This window comes from Vigna angularis, chromosome 3 (assembly GCF_016808095.1).
Source record: "Vigna angularis cultivar LongXiaoDou No.4 chromosome 3, ASM1680809v1, whole genome shotgun sequence".
NCBI classification, from domain to species: Eukaryota; Viridiplantae; Streptophyta; class Magnoliopsida; order Fabales; family Fabaceae; genus Vigna; species Vigna angularis.
Window position 1 is genome coordinate 9091611 of NC_068972.1, and position 20686 is coordinate 9112296.

Sequence of the window (20686 nt, forward strand, 5' to 3'; positions counted from 1 at the left end):
AATTTTTGTTTTTTTTTCTGATAAGAGAATACACGGTTCCTCTTTATTAACATATTTATTATTAAAGTTTAGAGACATAATATTTGTTTATTCCGAAGACACATGAGGTGTGCTGGAGAGGAAAGGAAAAAAATAAAGGAATCACGTGACGGTGTCACGTGGGAGTGCATATATTAATCTGTGAAAAAGATTATATAAGTAAAGATTTCTCAATCAGCGAATTAAACGGCGAGAATAGGGAAAGGAAAGCGATGGTTACATGTGAGGTGGGGGCTAAGAAGGTCTTTTCCGCAAGGCTTTTAGTATTAAATAAAAGTTTGAATTATTAAATTAAGTGGCTCCTTCAAAAGACAAGGAAGATTTATGAGGCATAGGAAGATACAACATCTTTGAATGCGGACATGTGCCACGTGGGTGCCACAATTACATCACACAACGTGGCGACAACGTTGTTATTTTCTGGTTTCTATGTGCGGTCAAATTACGTGGTTGCCCCTGCGTACGATGAATGTGTCGGTGCATGAAAGAAGGGCATTTTGGGGGAAGGAAAATGAAGGGTTTTTTGGGGTGGTTCCCATTTAAGGTAACGTGGAAAAAGAAATAGAAGAGTGTGTGGAGAGTGGCAACCCACTCCTTATGAAGGTTTGCATTGGGGACACAGCAGAACTCGAAACCTCTAAAAACACTCTATTTATCAATCACGATCACAATCATATTATAAAACACTTATATGCAAAAACAATGAGAGTTGGATAATCGTTTTCACAACTTTGGTTGGACCCATTTATGATTAAATACTGACTTTTTTTTTTTTTTATAATAAGAAAAAAGGTGTATTGATTTTAGTATGAGTTGTGGGTTGTCTTGAATTTTGTTTGCGTTTTTGTGAGAAGGTTGGATAGTAAGTTTTGTGGGCCTAGCGAAGTTCTAATAAGAGAGGCAAGTTTGTCCCAAAGCCCAATCTTTGTTTGGAGTTATGTAGAAAATTAATTACGAAGGAAGTTGGCCCACAGCCATAAACCACAAAAATGCCAAAAAGACACCTAAGAAACAAAGCAATAAAAATGATGCATAAATCAACATGGATGGAATCGTTCACGCCAATGACCGACACTTTTTTTTTTTTTTTTTAAATTTGTTTAGAGCCGCGCGTTTGATGTTTGAACTGAGAATGTTTTGTTATCCATAGCCTTGTAAGATTTTTTTGATGCATTTTATAAAACTTTAGCCACATAATTCCTTGGATGGATGTTTGGTTATTCCTCTGAAGAAGATTAAAGTGAATGATATTCGTGTTATGAGAGAAAGGATTAAAGAGAGAAGAAACAAAAAGATGAAGAGATTTGAATGGGCAGTCATAAATGAAAGAGTATTATGAGATATTATTTTGATTTTGAAGGAATAGAGAGTTTGATAATAATTGCACAGAAAAAGTAAGTGGTGGTGAGGTCAGAGGACCATCTCTTTTGTCTTCACTCTATCAGAACATAACTCATCATCTCCATTTTATCTTCTTATATTTTAACTCTAAAACTTTCTTCAATGCTTTCATTTTAACACTAACTTTCCCATCTACAAATCATACGAGTTTTTTTTTTTTTTTTATTCATGGTAAAAAACAGTTTCAATAATTCTTTAATTCTAATTCCCATATAAATAATTAATGTATACAATTTATTACACTTTTCAATATTTTTCGGTCAATTGAAGTTTTTTTTAAATCACTAATTTATAACAACTAGTTTTCAACCTATTATCCAAGCCTGGCCCATGTTTGGAAAATCTTAAAATTCTACTAAAAACAAATAAAAGGGAGGTGCGTTTAACAGTTATGAATCCATTGACTTAACGTAAAATGTGGGCTGAGCCCAGGACAAATAAATGTTTTTAATTGTAGAGAAACCTCGTATACTTGTTTAATGATTCGTTATTATTAAATATTATTAAACCAATAAGAAAAATATAAACATTTTAAATATTTTTTTACCTTATTTTTTCTTATCGGATGCATTTCGATAAGTTCTACAACAATGTTATCATCCAATCATAAGAAAAAGATCAAATTCATTTTTACTGGATAAAAAGTGCAAACAATATGGCATATAACCATAATGTACCAACCAAGCCACTACACAGAAAATGTGTTTTAATATTTTTATTATATTATTAACATATAATATCTACTATCAACATTAGTTGATACAATAGTAGTAAATTTTGATTAAGTTATCAAGTTTAAAATCATGACAAAACAGGTTAAAACATGATAATAATATGAATACAACGATTAAAAAAACATAATATATAATATCCACTATTTTCTCTCGTGTAATTTTTCATTAAAATTAAATTATCTTAGGTACTATATACAATTATAATACGGAGAATGCTAACATGTCCTTAGGACAATGGTTAAAAGTATAATTAGTGATTTTTTATTTTATTGAAATCTGGAATAATTAACTCCATTAATTAAAATGATATTTATATAACATATTTTATAAAGACAAAAGTATTCTTTTTGTCTTTTATATCTATAACCTTTTTTTGAAAAAAAAAACTTAAAAATTTCTAAGGTCTTTGTGTCAAGAAACAAGTAAAAATATATTTTTGACACTTAAAAGTTTAAATATAGTGTTTCGCTTAAAAGTTTAAGTAATTAAATTTTGTATATTATTAACTTTATGTCTTTATAATTAATAATTCATATATTAAAATATTGTATGTTGGGAATTTCGTCAACATGAATGTTGAAAAAGGTTTTTAGAAATCGGAAAAAAGAAATTCAATGAAGTTTCAAATTCATATTTTAATTATTATTTTTACAAACTTTCATATGTTTAATAATTTATTACTAGTTGATATACTTAGTCGCTTATTTTTTTTATATATTTTTGTTTGTTGGTTTTTCTGTTAATTGAAGTATTTTTACGTTTAATTATATTTTATTTTTTAGTAACATTAAAATATAGTTATTTTATTATTGAATTATTTTTTAACTTATTTTTGTGTATATCAAATAAATTATTAACTAGAATGTACAAATCTTATAAACATTTTTGTCTTTTATATAAATTAAAACTACGTTAATATAAGGTCAAAATTTGTTTAATATCACAATTGATTGTGAATTTTTGCAAAATGTTTATTAATATATATATATATATATATATATATATATATATATATATATATATATATATATATATTGTTATTTTAAAAATCTTACGTTAAAGTTCTGTTTTAAAAATTTATTACCTGAAAATAATCATTCCATCATCCATATTATACTGCTATCTCTCCTCGTCATAAAATACCCACTCTTCTCTTTTGACAAATGCAAATATGGGGCATTTTTAGCATATCAATGTAACTTTTCAATAAAAGCAGAATATAATTTAAATTGGAATTCTGTTTTCATTTTTTATTTTTATTTTTAACTTGTGATTTGCATATTATGTTAAACCGTGACATGAAGCAGTCAAGGAATTTGTTTTTTTTTTTTTTTTTTTATTTCGTGTAACCATATATTATATAAGGAAATAAATAATTGCTTTGCAAACTGAAGCCCCAGCGGAAAAAAACACAGGAAAACTCCCAGCACCAGCATCGATTTTGACTGGTTGGACAAAACATGAAGAATGCAGGGCAACAACTTCTACAACATCTGACACTTCTACTCCTTCCTTAACTTTTGCAAGTGCAGGAGTATCAGCTTCTGCTCCTCAAAGACACCAACAAATTCTCAAATTAAAAATTATGAATTCACCAGAAATGCTTTCGATGCATCCATATGATTTAGTCGACATGTTCCAAGGAGGGCTTCCGGGAGCTCATCCTGTGTGTTGCTCTGCACTCATTTTAAGATGTGTCATCTTAGTAAGGTTAACCAAAGTTGTTACGTGTCAATGGCCCTTGGTCTTGTTACAGCAAGTCCAATACACATTTTACTTTGGAGAGAACTTTACAGTTATATAGGTGCTATTTGTTTTGTTATCTAATCATAACTAAATGGAGTTTTACTTTGTTAATTCAAGTAATATAAACTTCTATTTCATGGATTATGGAGATCAAACTTATGCTCTTACAGAACCACATTGATCAATTACTTTTACCTGTATCAAAAATGCCATTTCTACCACCAAATTGTTCAGGTATCCAAGAACTAGGCTAGCTACCCCTCTTGCAACTGTTGAGGATCCAACGTCGATATCAAGCTAATAAGGCAAACATAATTTAAGAGTTAGCATATAGAACACGAGAAACGAACTGAAAGTGATGATCAAACCTCTCAATATTACCAGTGCTGAAAGTAATACAGCAAAATCACTAATGCTTTCCAAGTATTACTTAATTTGGCAATGTTACCTCTAAATAGTTCTTCCCACGGAAATAAAGAACTTCTAATGCTTGCCCCACCAAACATGCTTTCTTTCCAACACTTTGCTTTACTATCCATGATCCCTGGGAGAAACAAATCAAGTGGGGATGAAAACCATTAGATATTCATATTGATGCTGAAATTTTTATTTGTTTGTTGCATGCCATATTTAAGCAGAAATGAACCTGGGAGATGTATGGTATCAGCTTAAATCTAGAGTTCCTGTAAGCATCATCTCCATCCACAAAGCTCTGCAATACGGGATAGTCTTCCAAAGGACTTTTCAACATGTAATAAAGTGCAAGGGAATACATAGGAGTTCCAGGCATCTGAGACATCATAAAAATAGTATTCGTTATCAATCTCATATTTTAAGAGCGATGGATGTAACAATCAAGATGAGGCAATACTCACTTGTATGTTGATGACAAAAAAGAATTCTGGACCACCTTTTGCTGCATATTGCTGAATAAATACAAAAGCACAAAATGGCAATGTTTAGCGGTTATTTCTTGACAGTAATTTTAGGACCGTTTTATCACAAATACACAAATAGAAGACTGAGAAAATGGGAATATACCTGAACTATGGAACCAGAACGACTACTTAAGTTATCTTCTCTTGCGTCCGAACGAAGCCAATCTGCACCAACCATTTGCGTCAAGGTGCCGTGTGCCTTGATCTGGAAAACAGAAATTTATTTACCCTTTAAAGTAAACAAATGAAAAAAGTAGCATAAATTTGTTTAGTATAGTTTGAAATATTAGCATCTAGCTTCGCTGAAGCCTTCCACAAATAAAAGTTATGATGACAGTTTCATCTCGTATAAAAATGAATTTGAGGCATAAAACTTTCTGTCTCCTGGGTTTAACCTCTGGCAATGCAGAAAGGAGAGGGTAATGATATTTTTTGTTTTTTTATTAAGAAATCATATTTTCAATGTGATATATGAGCAAATGTGTATTACCATTCGGCTAGTATGTTTTCACTAGTAATTGTAACAATGTTAGATAATTTATTAATTTTTGCTTCATGATTAAGTGAGTAAAATAGTCAAAACAAGTTTTATATTTTTAGAGTTTCCTTTTACATTTTGAATATAACTCCAAAATGTAAAAATGAGATAACATCAAATTAAGGTGAACACATAAAACACACCGAAAGGTTAAACTTTTAAAATACCTTTTGATGGTCTTGTAAATAATTTTCTCCTCGAACCAGAAACAAAGATGGATCAGAAGCAGCCCAGGTACAGGGTAAAGAACAACTAGAATCCTTTTGAAGAGTGGCACCATAAGGGCATGATGAACTTTCCTCCCTGTTAGCTTCGTGCAAATCCATATACCCCTTTTTCTGAACTGCAACGCATGTAAAATATATTAAAAAGAAATATGTTATGCACATCCTATCCCAAATATATTAGTAAGAACCTAAATTATACCTGCAATGTCGTGTAACTTTTTTACCAAGCCAACAGCTGTTGACATTCTGGGGATAGACATACCCTGTGCATCCATTGATTCAATATCACCAGTAGTTGATATTATTAGGATATATCACTTATCATAAAATAAACAAATGTCGCAATGACAAAATCTTAATGTGTACTTAGATTCCTTATATTAGAAATAACATAATTGTAAACTTGTCTAAAATTAGAAACGCGGAAAAGTACAAATCATAACAAGATTGTTTAGAGAAAATAAACATATGACGCAATCACACAAAATCTTAATGTGTACTTAGATTCCTTATATAAGAAAAAACATATTGTAAACTTGTCTAAAATTAGCAACGCGGAAAAGTACAAAAAGAAATAAAATAGAAATTCAGAAACCAATTAGAGGATGAATGTTGGTAAGCAACAGTACCATCTGATCAGAAGCCAAGTCAGGGTGCCATTGATTGTCAAAGTGATCATACTCTGTTGGTTCAGGAACATCAAAGAACTCATCAGAATCATTCAATCCCATTAAATTTGTACGACCGGAAGGTTCTACATCATCTTCTAGGACAATAAGAGGTTCCTCGTACTTGCTTTTCTCCTCTGAAACTTCAGACTTAATATCCTCCTTTTCACCAAGAGTTAATCCAATTTCTTTTGTCATAGGTTCAGGGGAGGAATTTCCACCTTTGGTTCTAAATAACTCCCGAAGAGCTGCGATAAGAAGATTATAGTAAAAGCTTGTGAAATTTCAGTTATAACTAATGTGACAAGACAACATAGATGACAGAACTTTGGAGTCTCCCACATACCTGCAACTCGTTCAAGCATACGAATAGTAATGGTCCTTGAAGATGAGGGGCGCAAATACAATTTCCAAAACTTCCAATCAATAGCAAGCATGTGTCTCACCACTGATTGCGTTCCCTTGTTTACAGGAGTCACTACAAATCCTCCACCTGCCGAGTGTTCAAAACCATTCTATGGTTATTCTTGGCATTTTACCACATTTTAGGAAACTAATAAATATTGGTTCGAGAAAACTAGGAAGACATTTATTTTAGAGAAGTGTTGATTGGGATTTGGGTGGGGTTTTGATCACCCTCGAATAATTTATAAACGGATTTTTATAGTTTGTGCCCTGGATACACTAATTCATATATTTATTATATGAGAAAAAGAACTTTTAATTAAAAAACACTAATTCAAATTTGTATATTTATTTATGATTTAATTAATATGTTCTTTAAACAGATTTGAAAAGATAATTTAAGTACACAATTATTTTTAAAAGTAATTGATTGATTCATTTCTTTTTTGTTACGAAAATAAATTAAACTTAACACTGAATTATGTTAAACCTTGTAATAATACTAAATTTATAATTTTTTAAGACATGAAATATTTCCAACTAAAAATATACGATAATAATTGTTAAAATGTGCTGAAACCGCACACACTAAAAAAATAAAATAAAAAATAAATGCTCTTTATTTCTTATTTTAGGGTGCTGCATCCCCTGTATCCCTCTGCCATAGGATTGAGTTATTTGGCGGCATCGAAAGGTAAAATAATAATCTCAAATTTAAAGCATACATTACTTTTAAGGCAAGCTCGGACATAGCCTTTCTTTGGTGGACACTTCGAATGGTACACAGAATGGTATAACAACACTGTCACAGAATCAGAGATAAAAAAGTTAACAGACGGATTAAAATGAACCATATCTTCAAAACCTAAATGTTTTATTAACAGTACCATATGATCCATCTTCCTCCCTCCTCCAGTATCTTCGTAACAACAAATCTCTGGGTTTCATTCCCCTGGACATGTGACATAATGACGTGTTAACATGTTCGCTTACTAAATTATCATATACAAGGTTCCACATATATATACATATCCTACCATGGTAACCAATCACTGTACAGCTCCATATGAACAATATCTGTGTGTCCATCAAGGTGATCAACCACCCTGCCTCGATAAATACAAAAGTCCCATCTGCAAAAAGCTAGGTGACTTAATATAAAAGCTATACTAAATCATGTGGATCACATTTCCTATTTAGTGGTTCCACATTTTTCAAGTGAAGAAGACTTACTCGGATCTTGAGGGATCAAGAGTCATAAGAGTGTTGAAGATGGCTTCTGAAGTTCCATCAACCACACCAACTGCCATTATTGCTGGGTGATCACCCCAATGCTGAACAAGGAAAACAACTCCTTATTTTTTAGAAGAGTTGACTGCTTACTAAAATGAAAGTGTTAACCAGTTAGAAGCAACTTACATTTCCAAGGGAATCGCAATCTTTGGATTCTTTGAACATCCTAAGTCCTGCATAAGGAATGAACTATATGAGATACAGATCAGTGCTGTAACCATGTTCTTTAGGAGCTAAAGCTTTACCATTCTGACAACCAAAAATCTTCCATGGTGAAGGGGCAATAACATCAGAGCTAATCGTTTCAGTGCCTATTTCTGTTTGAAGATTCAAGTTGATGTATTTCCAATCTGTGCTTTTCGAGCCTCCGTTTCTGTTTTAACGAAACTTTAGACATTAAAAGGCACACTTTCCATAATATGATTAGTTTATTTTTAGATAAATATAAAAGAATACAGGAAGTTCAATGAATTGTAGGTACGTAAATATTATCACTGCCTTCTAGTAATGTTGCAGCAGAAAGGAAAGGACTGATGAGTGTTGATTATGCTAATTTTAAAGCATTTTAAATATTATTCAAAAGTAGTTAATGTACCTCAAAGTTGAACGTCTTCTTCTAATACAAGCCACTAAATTTTTTGTTGGAGACGGGCACTCCTGAAAAAAAAAAACAATAAAATATGCTTCTTATAACGAGAACACCATCCACTCATTAAGATAGCAGAGTAGAACCTTCATTGCAGAATCCTGCAAGGTGCGTATCCATTTTGCAGCTTCTTCTGAACTACTTGCTCCTAACTAAAAAATATGAAATATAGATTAAGAATAATCAGTGAAAAATTGTCATAAATATTATGCTCGGAGTCTTAATTTCAACACACCTTAAGCTTATCACTTTGGTTTGTTGCATTATAAACAGTAAACATGAAGAACACCTGCACAATGGAAACAATTCGTAAATACAATTATTAAATGTTGAAGGAAACAATGCAGCTCTGTCAAATAAATAATAAATAAAAACCATCTAGTGTTGTCCCGTAGAAAGAGCCGCAGGTTCCTTACCTTTTTGTTCATACTCTCCCTTCCATTATCATTAACCCGAACGCAAGAGTCAATTATTGCACTTCTAATTGGCTCCTGAAAATTAACATAACGCTTTCATTAATCACAATTGACAACTCAATCATCGCAAGAAAGGAAATTTCAGAAATATTGTTGTTATTAAAATCTAAGAACACACATACCACACGTCAAACATTAAGAAAGCTATTATGAAAATATAAATTAATCCAAAGCCTTTAAAACGTTATACGTTCCAGGATACATCAAATAATCAAACATGGTAAGGAAACGTTTCTCGAACATAAATCGAAAATGTATTACTATGTGACAGACACCAATGAACAGAGTGAGGTCCATTCAAGAAATTGATCTCTTCGGACAAAAGTTTTTCATACAGAAGGACCCGAGATCAAACTCCTCACCACTCACGTAAAATATTAAAAGGTGGGTTTTTAAGCCTAACTCAACCCCACAAAACCGGCTTGTAAAGTAAGGTTTGCATCTCACTTATATATTATTATATATTATCATTTGGCTTTATCTCTACTCGACGTGCGACTTCCAACATAAATGAGAAGAACAACGCTATATATGAATCGTGCGACGTGGATTATGTTGAAAAATGAAAGATTTGATCTATAGGAGTATTTACCTCGGTTGGGGAAGCGGGTTGGGTTTTGAAGCTTCGGAGGACATTGTCTTTGAGAATAAAGTACCTCTTCCGTGAGTAATGCTGACCAAAGCGATTGGCGCGAAGGAGATAAAGCCAGCCTTCCATTTTCTTCTCACTCTGCGGAAGAATACCCATTTGGAAGAAAATCGGCTAGAAAGAAAGAAAACAGTGTTGGAATTTGTGAGGCTGCATGAAATGGAAGGAATGAGAATGAGAATGAGAGCAAAGAAGGAAAAGAACCTGAGAAAGGGGATCGACGATGGCGATCCCCTGACCCCGCGAAAGGGAATCAGAGAATCGAAATCGTGAGGGCAGTGACAACGGTGGTTGTTGTTGCTCTTCTTCTTCTTGTTTTATTTCCTATGTTCCCGCTTCATCCAATAACCGTCTTCTGCGTCTTTCCTTCTACTTCATACCACATCATATACTACAATCCCAATTTACTTTCTTGCCCTTCTCCTTTTTTACTCACCCACCTACCTAAAATACATTTTCCTCTTTTAAAATCACATCATTTATTTCTTGATCAATTGTTATATCATTATATTACATTAAAATTACTTTTTTTTTTCATTTGACTAAGTCTCACATTTTATCTCATTTATAAAAACTTTAAATCCCGATATTTTGTTAAATTTATTTTTAGTTTGATTGCCACGTAAAATTTTGTAAACTATCAATTAAATAGGAATATATGTATGTGTCTTTTATAATCAAAATTAAAGTTTCATTTAGTTTGTGTTATTATTTAATGAAATTCTTTCTTTATTACTTATACTATTGACGTATACAATCACGTAATACACTTAAGAAGTGAGCATCTTCAAGTATAGTAGTAGTATCTATCATAAATATATTTTATTAGAGATAATCTTATTCGAATAAAGTAAGATTTTTCTTAGGGATAAAAAAGTGTTTTGAGAATATAACTCAGTTAAGGGGACTATGAACTGAAATTCATCGTTTTTTTTTATTAATGAGTATTGTAGTAAATGGTTAAAAGATTTTTACAGCGTAGAGTAGAGGAGAGAGCAAAAAGGTAAATGAAGTGTTATGGTTGAATAGGAAGAAGATAGGAGGTTGTTTGTGAGGCAAGACAGTGATTTTGTTGTTATTAAGATGAAATTAAGAGATAATCAATCTTCAAACATGACTTGCGGGGAATCGTTGTCTTGCATTAATCCTGTGACGACAAAACTGGCTTTCTTTAAAGCCAGTTCCGTTTAGCTTTACGTATGTGTATGTTTTTGTTTTTAAAAATTAACATTGGTTTTATTTCATCCAATAATTTTAATGGTTTAAAAATTGAGACTTAAGACAGTTCATTCAATAATTTTAGTTATTTAAAAGTTAAAGTCTAAAATAATTTAAATATTTCTTTCATTTTTAAAATTATATTTTAAAAACAAAATCATTATGACACATTCTTAAATGTCTTTTAAAAACAAAATTGTAACAAAACATTCTGAAATATCTTTTAAAAGTAAAATCATAATAAAACACAAACTCCAAAACAGATCATACTTCAGATATGTTGGTGATTAACCTTAATAATGATAGTCAACAAATTTAGGATAAAAAATTCTTAAAAAGAATTTTCTCATCATATGTTAATATAACATGAGAAACTTTTTTTCATTACATTGTAATGCATATTTATTAATTGATTTGAAAGATACGTTAGAAATTATTAACATAATTGAAAAACTAAATTAAATATACAAAATATCTTACTATAAACAAAATAATTTTAAGAAAAAAATTCCATTTACCCTCTCTAAAATCTGACCTAAATTTATGTATAGCTTAATTACAACTGCTAAAAGAAATTTATTTTCTTTTGTCTTTTTTTTCTTCTAATTTATTTTATTTTTTTCCTTTAAATTGTTTTATCTCCTTTTTTTTTTCTCATGTCAGTATACGTTAAGAATACTATTCAAACAAACAAATCAGTGTTACTATAAAATTTTAAAAATATGATAGTACTTTCATTCTTGCTTGTTAGATTGTTTAAATTAAATGTAAAGTTCTTATCTAAGCTGCTTAGGCCCTTAAAAGGCAAAGCTTCTGTATTCAAAATGGGATAAAGCTTCCTGCACCCCCATCAAAAACTTTCCAAAAATGTTTTCCGTAGAATTTAGAGATTGATTTCTGAAAAAACAAATTCCGAAATTATTTATTATATTACGGAAAGTTAATTCCGAAAATAACAGTGTGTAGGAAAAAAATGATAGGAAGTAATTGCCGAAATGATGTCTGGCCATTGCTTCCTCTACATCAACAATTATTAACTGCATTCCATACAAATAAAGAAAATTAAACGCTACACCATACTACCACTGTTGTCACTATCACCACATTTATCATTAGCATTATTACAAAGAAAAAGAAAAATAATGTTATCAAAGAAAGAAAAAGAATAAGAGAGAAAACACAAAAAAAAAAAAAACTTTTTACAAAACATTTTATGTAAAATATTTTGAAAAACTTATGTCGGAAAATATTATATTCATTCCAAATGAAACCTTATTCTAAAAAGTTCTTTTTAGAACGCCTTTCATGTGTTTTGAAAATTTTAAAAAACTTGTTCCGAAAATTTTGAAAAACATGTGATAAGGTAAAATGTTATTTTCATGGGAGGTACGCAAAGAAAGTGTGGGGTGCAGAAAGTAACAAGCAGCATTACTATATAATTTAACATAGCTTAACTAATAAGACTATTTACGACCCTAAGATGACTCAACTAAAATGTATGAATGTAGTAATGTGTTGATTCGAACTAAGATGCCAAACAGTCCGACCAAAAACTCGGTTTAAATGGTATTTCTCACATTAATTTCACATTCCACTATGAATATTGTTTATTTATAATGAGATTTTGTAGCTATATTATAAATTTACAAAGCAAAACTAACTAGGAAAATCTACTTTTAACTTAAAAGTTACCCTATCCAAAAAGGCATTGCGGATTGTCTTTTAACGAAATGATTATAATATAGATTATTGAATACGACTCTTTCCTTTCAATTTCATTCAAGTTTGTATATTGATTGCTAAGTTTCACATAAATATTTCTAATGCCTACACAGTAAAATCTTACAGGTTTCTTACAATTAAGTGCCTAAGATCAAATTGCCATTGGAAAATTGTACAAGCAAGTAAACTCTATAATTGCAATCAGTCCTCTTAACACCACACAATATTGTCAAAAATGCAATATGAAATTCCAAAAATAAGGAACCCTTGGATCTGCTCAGTCACTGCCTGTTAAGAAAGGCACAATACTTCAATAGAGGGCACGGCCAAAGAGAATGTTTTAATCATAAAAATAGTCAGAAGAGGGATTTAACACGTACCTTTCAAGAAACTGGTTAGATGTTCTTCACTTGCGTATGGAAAGATCAATGTGAAGATATGCCACAGAAGTAACAAAAAGCAAGAAAAATGCAGATACCAGCATCAATGGCTCAGCAAGCATGAATATAGGGTTAAAACCATAGTATACCTACCAAAAAATGAAAACAAAAATTGGTTAGACCATACCAGACTTTAAGGTAATTCATTGTGTAGAAATTTATTTGGAAAATAAGTCCATGATTTCATAACATATTATACAATATGTTATGCCTTCCATTATTGTAGTTGCAAATATTAAAGACAGTGCTAAGTGTTTTACATTACTTTTGCAAATTCAATTATAAGGTTTCTGAAGAAAAAAATTCTATCAGATATGAAAATAAACAATATAACGAGCATGCTAATAAACAAATATAGACTAATGGGTTTAGATGAGGTAATTTAAGAAGTGATTCATTTATTTAGTGAATTTAAAATTCTTCGGAGTAAAATGAGTTGTTTGAATGAAGAAACTAAAAGAAAAATTGAAATTTATAAATCTTTAGCAGGATTTTCAAATAACTAAAACAATAGAATTTGAAATGCACTCAATAGAAAGAAAAATTAAATTCCACCACTAGTCATTTTCTCTTTATACAGAAATACATATATATTGAAAAATATTAAATTGTTAAATATTATTTAAATATTAAAATTTGACTAATATTTTTTTGTAAAGTTTAATCTTAAAATTTTATATTTTAAAATAAATATTTTTAAAATGGAATTTTATCTTAAAAGAGAAATTTAATTACTTTATCCAAACAAGAAAAATTTAAATGTAGGATAATTGCTCTATCCAAACAAAATATTCAAAAAAAATATGAAGAAAAATCAATTACAAACAATTAAAATATTATTCATTTCAATTTCTTAGAATTGAACAAATGTCTTATCCAAACACAAGGTAAAGACAAGCCAACAAGGGCACGAGGACAAGAATCAGAGTAAATTAAGTAGTGATAGAGAAAGGAACCTAATGCTTTTACATGTTTTGTCGTCTGAGAATAGAAGGCAAAGAGAATTTTGTTTAAAATTATTTGAGAAAACCAGAAAAAACATTTTGTTCTTGGATTTTGCCACTAAGAAAAAATTACGGGCAAACAAAAGGGGGTCTAAGAAGAATTTTTCCATACATCGTTTGTAAGCTTTAAGCCAAAAATTAAGAACCGAAGGCATAACATTACCAAACAGGGTAAATAAACAGATTCAAGCCAAACACAATTTTCATCTGCAATAAGACCTCCATCCATTTGCATAAACACGACATTGTTTAAAATGCCTCATTTATTAACTGGCATTGCCAGGAAACATATGCTCTAGAATCATTTTTTCCCATTAACAAGGTCTCAACAAATTTTGTTGCATCAACATCATCACATTTAAATAAAAGTAGCATTAGTCCTTGATTTGGGCCGCAATAAGCAAAATTATTATCTTAGAATTCGTGAAATGCTCACTTACCTAACCAGCTTTATAATTTTCTATTTATTTTTTCGCATTAGATTTGGTAAATACCTGGAAACGAGTATTATGCTCAGGAACTACATTTCTTTTTTCTAGAACCACCACTGTCCTGCCGACAACATCAAGATATGAATACTTGATCTGCAAAGTTCAAATTAAAACCACTTTAGCTGCAGGGAGTCAAATGCTTTATGCTACAAATACAGCAAGTGAAACTCTTCAATAGGAGAATCAAACTATACCTAGAGAATAAAAAAGAATTATCTTGGAGAAATTGAAGTTAAATTATATATCTAGACAATATACTATTTTAGTCAAAGATTACGAAATGAAAAATTTCTTTAACATATTGATACACCCACCCCCTTTTTCCTTTTCGCAATAAGTTGTGTACTTCTAATTATAGGATGGAGGTGCGTGGCGGGGAAGAGAAGAGACTCTGAAGAATTTATATTATACGTTATGTACGTTATAGTACAAATCACTGCACCACTAATCAAGTTGAGTACTGGTGCATTACAACGAGTACACGTTCTACTCAACAAGACTTATAAAATAGTAGGTCCCACTTTGAGGAAATTTTCTCAATATATAAATATGTAATGCACAAGTTCAAGAAGGTCAAATCATCATGTATGATGGTAATTCGACCAGACAGTAAAGAAGTATATATAATATATTTATACATTATATCCTCAATTCATCATGGTACTGATTGAAATGCCCTATTTGGTAGAGGGATTTTTTCCTGGCCTCTTTCAATTCTGTGAGCTAAATTGATCACTTTGAAAGCTTATAGACATTGATCCCTGATTATAAGATAGAGAAATGCAACTGATGCAATTAAAAGTCACAAGTGCACATGTTCCATCTAAGATTTAATGCAGATGAAGCTTTGACTGCAGTCGAAAGTTGAAACTAAACCAATGTTGAACGAAAATCATTATCTTAAGAGAACATTACCTCTAGATGCTGCTTTACTTCAAAAGGAATCTCAGCTGTGGGATCTTTGGATCCCTCCGGCAGCACAACCTGAATTTTAATGGTTCAACAAGAAGGGTAAATTAAACCTCCACGTTTGCATACAAAAGCAGTTGAAGCAAGGAGAACAATTTTCAGCTACATAACAAACCCACTTTTACAATCAATTTATCAACCACTGTCTCGACAAGAGGGCAACCAAAAGTAAAATTGAGGTATCTTCTGCCATCTGGAGATTCAAAAAGGAAGTCTTGCAACGGTAGTCCATAGCCAATGACAAAGGTTGCTTTCCAGCCTCCAAATAGAGGATACCGAGGTTCAATTTCAAGTTCTGACTGCAAACAATAAACGTGTAAATAAGTATGAATCAGAAAACATGACATTTTACATGAACGATTATGTTGAAAAACAAAAATGATCTATTTGTCATTCAAGACTAAACCCCTCAGTGATCTATATATATCAACAGTAACACTTGTATCGTCTACTCTTCATTAATATAGAAGCATGCCCATGAAGAAATCATCCCTTCCATTCATAATTTCATACTTCAGTTTCTATCGATTCATTATGAAGTTAGTGTTAACCAGTACTCCAGTAAAGTATACATATAGACCAAATACAGAAGATGACGGTGCTCTTTATGTTGACATGAATGACATGACTTTCAAGCAGAAAAAGCATCATGTCCCACTTATGATGACACAGCCATGTGGTCACCTATTTGAGTTGACACAGCACTATACTTTTTCTCTAGTGTTCTTCACCCCAATTTTTGCAAAAGAAAGAGGGAGAAAAAGAAAAGAATTGGTGCATGATGATGTCAAGAAGGATGGGAGAAAAATAATCCTTTTTTTAAAGTCCCAAAAACATATATTACCTTCCGAGAATCTGTACGAAGATGTGAAGAGGAAATATTTCCTATTCCATCCCTGTAGTATACTGAGTGGACCCTAGGGGGTAGTTTTGCTAAAAGATGTTTAAATGATGAAACACCAGTACCACCGGGTCTAGTTTGATATTCAACCCTGCCAACAGAAAAACTCCAGTTATGCACACAGAAAAAATTTATATATGAAGGGGAAAATAAAATGTCAGAATAAATTTAGAAGAATATAAAAATAACATAAACCAAGAGATACTATAAGTTAATGTTTCATTTACTTTCATCCAGCCGAACAATTGGTAAACTACATGTTAAAACTGAGGCCATTTCAACTCTCGGAAGTTCAAATACTGGAGTAAAACTACAGTATGAGTCCGTGCCAATCTATACAAATATAGAATAAATAACACAGGGTGCTCACGAAGAAAGTGCCAATCTATCTGTTCTTGCCCGGATGTGATAAAAATCTTAAAATGGTCCTTTTTCAGCAGTTAACTAATTTTTAAAAAACAATTCACAGATGCTGTCATCAAATGTTGCCCTAAAACATGTAGTAAAAAGACAATACTTGAAGTTACTACCACTTGCAAGGATTAATATGAAGGAAAGAAGATTTTTATTCAATTGATTAATTTGAAATAGTACATCAGCCTTTATATATAGAGAACTCTAACCCTATAGTAATAATTACAGAGCGAAATCTAGAATCTTCTAATAGCTTCTAAGAGCTTCTAGTAGTAAACTTAATATCCTAATAACAACACTACCAAATTATCAAGCCAGGAAGAATTGTGAGAAACTAGACAATGTTTCTAGAGGTGAGATGAGAACTTTGACAACTTACAACACACATAAGAATAATAAGCATAAAACAAATAAATAAAAACATTAGAAAGAGATCATTCTAAAATCTTAAACTAATAACTATTTCCTCCTGTTATCTTGACATGTATGTAACTTTTTTATTTCTTCTAAATTTTAACGGATATATATGTTTCCCAAAGAACTGAATGCAGATCTATAGCATCAAGTAAAACAGAGATAACAAATATACCTTGAAAAAACACCTTTATGTTGAGCACCGGCATGGACCAAGCTATATCGCTCAGTGACTTGAATGCTTCCCCAGTGAGATATTTCTATTTCACGTTCTAGCTCCTCAACAACAGCAAATGGATTGTTATTTTCAAAATGAACAAGTACAGGAGAATATGAATACGGGGGATGATTTTCATATGGCCCATATTTCAACTCTGTACCAGCACGTTTAGTGGGGTCCACCACCGTGAATGATTCTACCCGAGTGCTTGGTGTCTTGAGAAAAGTTGTCTGTTGTTTGACATGATAGGGAGACAATAATATTGCACTATCACGGAAATAAACCAACTGTGGCTCTGATTGACTTATTTCCACTGGAAAAGGTTCCAAAGAACGTGTCAATATATAAAGAACCTCTAGTGTCGTGGTTTCCCCTTTACTAAGTGGAGTTAACAAAGTTATAGAGAAAAACTTAGTTCCATTTGGTCCATCAGGCTGCTCAGCAGATTTGACATCAAGAGGAACGTAAGTTTTCTTCTTCCTTTTCCCAGAAGTTGCAGCGGCTTTGAGTAATGCTAGATGTTCAACTTCAGCGGGCGAAAAGGTCAGAAGTACTTCAGAAGCAGCAGATGTCCCCAAATTTTCCACCTGAAAGAAAAACGCTCAGAAATATAAAATCAACAAATTTTGTATTTGATAGCACAATCCATAGAAAAGAAATAGAAACAAATAATTTCAAGTTAAAATTTGGTCCAAACAAATAATGATTTGTTGGTATGCGAATCCAAAACATGTTATAGACTTTGATAGACTCAATCATTCTTAGACCCGGCAACCCCAACCCCGCCACCCCCCAACGTGATTTTTGTTTTTTCATGCATTTGCTAAAATGTTTAGTTGATGGCTATCATTAAAAGAATAAATTCCCACAAGGTCCTTCCCCTTTCATGTTGTGCATACCAAACATGCCCTAAGTGTTTGCAAAAGGTAACTCTAATCAAATTTGGCAGAAGTGAAACTCAGAAAACTCTATGCATGGTTGAGATATGCTAATGTCATCACATTGTTTTGTATAGACGTAAGTTTGGTTCAAACCACTTTTCATAAAATTATAACAAATAAAATTCATCTAGCCAACTTAAACATGACTTTTACATGCCAGTACTTAATCAAATATTATACTTAAAGCCAAGTCCCTATTCCCTGCTGAACATGGAACATAGTTTACAGAAATGCAAAGCTTAAACCCAGACAAACACCAGAGTTAGGACCTGTTTGGATAAACTTTTCCATAAGCATTTCCAGAAGAAGAAACTAAAAAGAAATCCATAAGTTAATACTAGTGTGTAAACTAATTTATAAAAAATCTCGCTTCTCAAAAATCTGACTTTTCACTTGTACATAAACTAACTTTAGCCAATGAAAAAACTTATTTCATCTTTTCTTCTAATTTTCTTATCCTACACATGCTCGAGGGAAAAATTATCCAAACACAATCCTACTATCAAAAGAGTAATAGTATGGAGAGGTTACCTTCAATGTCAAGTACACCTTAATAATGTGGGAGGTCAAGTCAATCTGCAAGGATCGTTGGCATATTAGTCATGCAATATATAGAAATGAGCATTTGGACGGCGCCAAATATAGTGGAACACATCCAACATTACCTCAAAAAGAGAACACAGAAATATAACAATTGTTTTGAAGAAAAAAATAAAAGTCATCTATTTAATTTATCAAAAATCGTATTCCATGAACAGGACAAACTAGTCCACTTATACGCACCCCAAATCGTACACTACAACTCTTTTTAACAAACGAGCAAGAATAATGTAATCTCAATTTTCCAGAACTCTAAAAAACACAAGAGTAAGCAACAAAACACAGATGGCACGCATAGTTCACACAAGAATTACCATTCAGATGAATCTACGATACTCATTGTTATACCCATAGAGCAAGTTCAAATTTTCTAGGCACTAATCAGCAGAGGAGAACAATTTTCCCATTTTGACACGGATCTTGATCGAAAGCCGACGTGCGTGTTATCGAGAAAAGAAAAAACTTACCCTGCGTTCGGCATCGACGATCTGAATGTGTTGTGAAGGAGAGGAGTTGACAATTGACAGAAGGGAGAGAAAGAAGAGAAGGATTAACAGAGGTTGAGGGACCATTGCCATTGCAGGTGTTGACAGATGCAGAGGAAGACTCTGAAGTCTACACTGCAATTTTGGGTTTATTAGATTGGGGTGTAGTAACTCCCAATTCAACCGTAGAGGATGCTCTGGTATCACTTTGGGTCAAATAAAAACAATTGGGTTTTTTTAGATGTACTGCTTCTTCCTGCACCCCCATAAAACTTATAAATCCCAAATTACTCTCATTAAAATTATAATAAAAATATAAAAGTGATATCCAGGGATAGGAATAACAATAGGGAGAGTGAGACAGATTTTATTATTTCATACTCATTTTCCAAAAAAAAAAAAACTCATTTTCATTTTCATATCCAATCAATATAATATTTTTATCTAATCTTAATGGATAATGAGTATACACATAGATTGACAACGAGTTAGGTCGGATACGGATAATTTTCACAATAAAAAAATTTAACTAGTTATGTGTCTTGTTATTCATTAGATATTAAAATATACGTACAAGTATTTTAAAATATGTGAATATTCGTGGATACTAGCGAATATTAAAAAAAAAGATATTTTATAAATTTTTAAAATAAAATTATAAAAAAATATTAATATGGAAGAAAAAAATATTATTAGTAAAATATCACACAGAACTTACAAAACAAATGAAAGAAAATAATTGAAAATGTATTAAAAATTAACTAATTTAACGTTTGGGAGCCAACTCCATCCCAACTATGTCACGACCCACTTTATAAGAGTCTTTGAAATATGAAATTTATAAAATATTTCTTATTAAACAGACCAAAAAAATAAAATTTAATTTTAGATAAATCAGAATCAATCCACAAATTAAGGGCTTAAATAGTAGTTTTCCTCCTAATACTTTTTCTTTTCCTTTCTCTTCCATCTCTATACTTAATCTTTCATTTCACCTCATGTTTCTTCTTCTCCATCCTCTCTCTCATACTTTTTATTGATGAGAAATGGTTTAAGATTAAACAGAAAAAAAAAATAAAGGATAACATATTTGAATTTAGTAAGAAA

At 31.5% G+C, this 20686-nt stretch overlaps 2 protein-coding genes across 2 annotated transcripts; both read right to left on the reverse strand.

The window, feature by feature from the left end:
• Positions 1-3509: 3509 nt before the first annotated feature.
• On the reverse strand, positions 3510-10094 carry LOC108325585 (protein ENHANCED DISEASE RESISTANCE 2). Its single transcript, XM_052874955.1, has 22 exons — positions 9965-10094; positions 9704-9874; positions 9052-9126; positions 8871-8924; positions 8722-8787; positions 8585-8646; positions 8235-8362; positions 8116-8162; positions 7930-8030; positions 7734-7829; positions 7584-7648; positions 7427-7498; positions 6638-6784; positions 6253-6539; positions 5823-5886; positions 5564-5739; positions 4962-5063; positions 4796-4846; positions 4567-4710; positions 4369-4464; positions 4116-4217; positions 3510-3850 (listed from the first exon to the last, which is right to left on the reverse strand). Exons 2-22 carry the CDS (start codon positions 9857-9859, stop codon positions 3758-3760), a joined length of 2184 nt encoding a protein of 727 aa, XP_052730915.1. The 5' UTR covers positions 9860-9874; positions 9965-10094; the 3' UTR covers positions 3510-3757.
• A 2626-nt stretch (positions 10095-12720) lies between these two features.
• On the reverse strand, positions 12721-19764 carry LOC108324008 (dolichyl-diphosphooligosaccharide--protein glycosyltransferase subunit 1B). The gene is made up of 9 exons (XM_017556789.2): positions 19562-19764; positions 19026-19070; positions 17509-18140; positions 16449-16596; positions 15724-15903; positions 15551-15619; positions 14639-14728; positions 13081-13229; positions 12721-12988 (listed from the first exon to the last, which is right to left on the reverse strand). Exons 1-8 carry the CDS (start codon positions 19670-19672, stop codon positions 13107-13109), a joined length of 1398 nt encoding a protein of 465 aa, XP_017412278.1. The 5' UTR covers positions 19673-19764; the 3' UTR covers positions 12721-12988; positions 13081-13106.
• Positions 19765-20686: the final 922 nt, after the last annotated feature.